Source organism: Brassica oleracea, chromosome C9, assembly GCF_000695525.1.
Source record: "Brassica oleracea var. oleracea cultivar TO1000 chromosome C9, BOL, whole genome shotgun sequence".
NCBI lineage: Eukaryota > Viridiplantae > Streptophyta > Magnoliopsida > Brassicales > Brassicaceae > Brassica > Brassica oleracea.
In genome coordinates, this window is record NC_027756.1 from 4,650,156 (window position 1) to 4,654,404 (window position 4,249).

A 4,249-nucleotide genomic window follows, 5' to 3' on the forward strand; every position below is an offset into this window, starting at 1 on the left:
TGACTTGTAAAATTCATAACTTCTTGCTCCATGAATATTTTGGACTGATTCCAAATGGGCTGGACTCCTTCTTGAGTGTAGAGTCCATTAAAATTTGTCTCGTGACTTAAACACGCCTGGTTTGTAAGATACGGTATTTTTAGTGCACATGTGTTCTGCTTGGCGCCTTGGCTGGTTGAGTAGGGCTTTGGGTTGACCTCCGGTTCAGTTACTGATCTGATGACCATATCACTGTCGCCGAGAGGGGCGGCTCTCTTCAAATCATCCAGAGGACTCTCATTCTCACCATTATCAGTTAGAGAAGTACCGGACTCTGTTTCAACCATATGACCAGTCGGAGAATGCGGTGGGACGAGTTTCAACGCAGCCGGTGCTGAAGCTTCGTGAAGGGGGTTTGATGACCATCGATTGAGGTAGGGCCATCTAGGATCTGGGGTCGTAGCCTGTTTTTCGTCAGATTCGACATCGACAACGGTGCCGGAGGTAGGTGGTTTGTTTGCATCAACTCGTGTCGTCGAAGCTTCAATGGTCATCTCCATGGTTGAAACAACAGAGCTTGGAAAAGACGCAGAGGTTCTGAACTAGAGCACAGAACTAGCCGGCGACGGTGACTCGGCGGTAAGCTCGCCGATTGAGATTTGGACACAAAAATTAGGTCGCCTTTTTTGTCTCCGATATTTTTGCTAGCAAAAAACAACAGCTACACGTTCAATCCAGGTAAAGTTTCTTCCCTTTTCCTGGAATTCGATAGTAAACTCTAAAATTAAAGAACATAAAATATGATTTATGCCCTGACATTTGCTAATACATTTTACTTTAAAATTTCCAGAAGTTGAGAAAATAACGGGAGGAAAAACAATTTTTGACCTACTGAGAAATAAACTATCTTCATATGAACTTTGAAAGTTATTTTGTTTGTAAAATATATTTTCAGCAGAGTTTGGAGATAATAATGTCCAAAACTCAAATCGAATCATTTTCTGCATCTCTTCTGCAAGAACTTGAGGTTTGTTGTTGCTTCAGCTCCAAGAAAATATGTTTTTTTATCCCTTCTTTTTAAATATAGAAACGTTTCAAATATTTTGATGTGGTTCTGTTTCTGGCACAGATTATATGGGACGAGGTTGGAGAAACAAAAACCGAAAGAGAAAAGATTTTGAATGAGATTGAAGACGAATGCAGAAACATCTATATTGGTAAAATCGAAAAGGTTAAAGAGGAGAGGAGTCGGCTAAGACAAGACATTGTTGACTCAGAAGCAAGAGTTATTGCTATATGTTCTGTAATGGAAGAGCCATCAGGTCCTGGAAGACAACAACAATCTGATCAATGTGGAAGAAGTTTGAAAGAAGAGTTAGGAAAGATTCTTCTAAAACTTGAAGATATGGAAAAGAGAAAATCAGAGAGGAAGAATCAGTTTATTCAAGTTATTGAAGATATAAAATGTATAAGAGATGAGATTAGTGGTGAATCTGATGAGACTTGTTCATCTGATTTTTCGGTTGATGAATCCGATTTATCTCTTAGAAAGCTTGAAGAGTTACATAGAGAGCTTTACACATTTCAAGAACAGAAGGTTTCCTAAACTTAACTAATTACTTCTTTTTTTACTTTGATTTAATTTCTTGATCAAGAGGTTAATATTTTGAGGTGTTTTTTTTTGGCTCAGAGGAACCGGATGAAACAGATTCAAGATCATCTAAGAACTCTGGAATCGCTTTGTTCGGTTCTTGGTTTGAATTTTCGAGAAACTGTTACCAAGATTCACCCAAGTTTAGTAGAATCTGAAGGGTCAAGAAGTATAAGTAATACAACACTTGACAAGTTAGCTTCATCAGTAAACCAATGGCATGAGACAAAGATACAGAGAATGCAAGAAGTCAGTTTAATGTTTACAAACTTTTTTTTTAGTATCTTACAACTTTGCTCTTTGTTCTTTACATATAATCCATTTTATTGATTGCAGCTTCAAGATCTTGTGACCACAATGCTTGAGTTTTGGAATTTAATGGATACACCAGGAGAAGAACAACAAAAGTTCATGAGTATTTCATGTAATATAGCTGCTACTGTTTCTGAAATAATCAAACCTAATAGCCTTTCCACAGATTTGCTTGAAGAGGTAGGTACATTCACATTAGCTTTAACTATTTTCTAATCTTCTTAAATTTTTTTTTTTTGCTGATTGATTGTTTAATGCTTAAAAGGTTAAAGCCGAGGTTAGTCGGTTAGAGGAGTTAAAATGGAGCAAAATGAAAGAACTTGTTTTAAAGAAGAGGTCAGAGCTTGAAGAGATATGCAAAAGAACACACATTGTTCTTGAAGAGCAAGATATTGCGGTGGAGAATGTAATTAAAGCCATTGAATCAGGAGAAGTGAACCCTGAAAATATACTAGAACATATCGAGTATCGAGCTGGGAAAGTGAAAGAGGAAGCTTTAAGCAGAAAAGAGATTCTTGAAAAAGCTGAAAAATGGTTGAATGCTTGTGAGGAAGAGACTTGGCTTGAAGAGTATAATCAGGTTTGTCTCTTTTATAACCATCCATGGTCTTTCACCTTTTGTGGTTAGTTATGGATTTTTATGATTTGTATAGGATGAAAACCGGTACAATGCTGGAAAAGGATCTCACTTAATCCTCAAACGTGCAGAGAAAGCTAGAGTACTCGTTAATAAACTTTCAGGTTTCATATAGATGATACCAAGAAAGTTTTCAGATTGTTATCTTTGTGAATCTTTTTGACTAACTGAAAACTTCTTGATTTTTTTTTAGCTATAGTTGAAGCATTAGCTTCCAAGATTACAATTTGGGAATCAGAGAGAGAAGCTGAGTTTCTATTTGATGGTGTATTAGTTATCTTCTTCCATCACACAAAGTCTCATCTTCCTCTCATAGCACTTGTAATTGATATTTTTTGTCTGATTTTTTACATTCAGAATCGTCTACTTGCAATGTTAGAAGAGTATACAGAACTCAGAGAAGAGAAAGAACAAGAACGTCGCAGGAGAAGAGTATTTAGCTAACACTCTTTTGCATCAATACACTTCTAAAAATCACCAAAAGTAATGCTTGTTGGATTTTGGTTGTTTATAGGATTTGAAGAAACTTCAAGGTCAAGTTACACCGGAGCAAGACAAGGGAACTCCTACTAAGCATCAAAGCGCGAAAAAGAGTCTTAAAGTATCAACTAACAAGAGATTTGGATCATCTCCTCAAACTTCTCGATCTGATTCTCCTCATTCAGCGAAATCTTTTGCATCTCAATCACGCCATGGCTGAAAATATGGAGCAACAACTTCAAAGTAGTCTTTTTAGTTCACTAAAAAGAATCTATAGGAGTGATTACATGAAGACACCTCAACTGTGTTCTTAACAACAACATATAAACAAAAGAGATAAGAAAGAGAGAGTTGTCTAGAATCTAAGTCATCATTTCTTTCTTTTTTGGTAAGATGTTATGATAAATCATCACTTTTGTTAAACCCCCTTTGGTATGCTTAAAGACTTGCTAACTCATTAAGAGAGTCTGACAATGAAAGGAATCTGAATGATTATTGGATCGTTTCATTTGTATTATGTCATGTCTCAGATCCAAGTGTGTACAGACACTACTGATTGTGCTGCGGAAAGTAGATTTGACTTTGACCGACAAAATGTACTTGCTGCAAAAATCAGTGTCGATTCTTTATCCAAAGATTACTTCTTTTTTTTTGAGAATTTATTTCTAAGTACGTGAAACAAAATCCTTGAAATCCATCTATAAACTTTGCGTAAGTGAATCAAAGGATTTAGCTTATCTTGAAAATTAATTGGTCTTAGTATATTTTCAAAGCAAATTTCTTTGGTCAACGTTACTAAAAGTGATTACAAATGATATTGTCAGAACACGGTATTTTTTATAATTTTTTGAAATTTTCACTTTAACTTTTTTTTTTTTTTGCAGTTTCGTTTTATTTAATTAGACATATTAATTTTCCAAGACGGACGTGGATCTTTCTCTAAACCAAAATTAATAGATTGATTTTATAACTATTACTGGACCATGATCCGCGCGCTAGCGCAGATATGAATTTTCAGTTTTTAATTATTTATTTTATTAAATGATGTATTTGTAATATTCGTTCATATTGTATTCATTAAGTAAATATTTTTTTTGCATCTTAAACTATCTATTTTTTTACGAATGTGTGATATCATATAAAAAATATAAAAAAATGAGTATAGAGTTAATTAGATAATTTTAAAAACA

The 4,249-nt window shown here is 34.8% G+C and overlaps 1 protein-coding gene across 1 annotated transcript; it reads left to right on the top strand.

The window, feature by feature from the left end:
- The first annotated feature begins 932 nt into the window (after positions 1 to 932).
- Positions 933 to 3,279, top strand: LOC106314155 (65-kDa microtubule-associated protein 9-like). The gene is made up of 9 exons (XM_013752086.1): positions 933 to 1,006; positions 1,109 to 1,576; positions 1,670 to 1,879; positions 1,967 to 2,122; positions 2,208 to 2,522; positions 2,596 to 2,683; positions 2,773 to 2,846; positions 2,937 to 3,011; positions 3,094 to 3,279. The coding sequence occupies exons 1-9, from the start codon at positions 953 to 955 to the stop codon at positions 3,277 to 3,279; spliced, it is 1,626 nt and encodes a 541-aa protein (XP_013607540.1). The 5' UTR covers positions 933 to 952.
- The last annotated feature ends 970 nt before the right edge of the window (positions 3,280 to 4,249 follow it).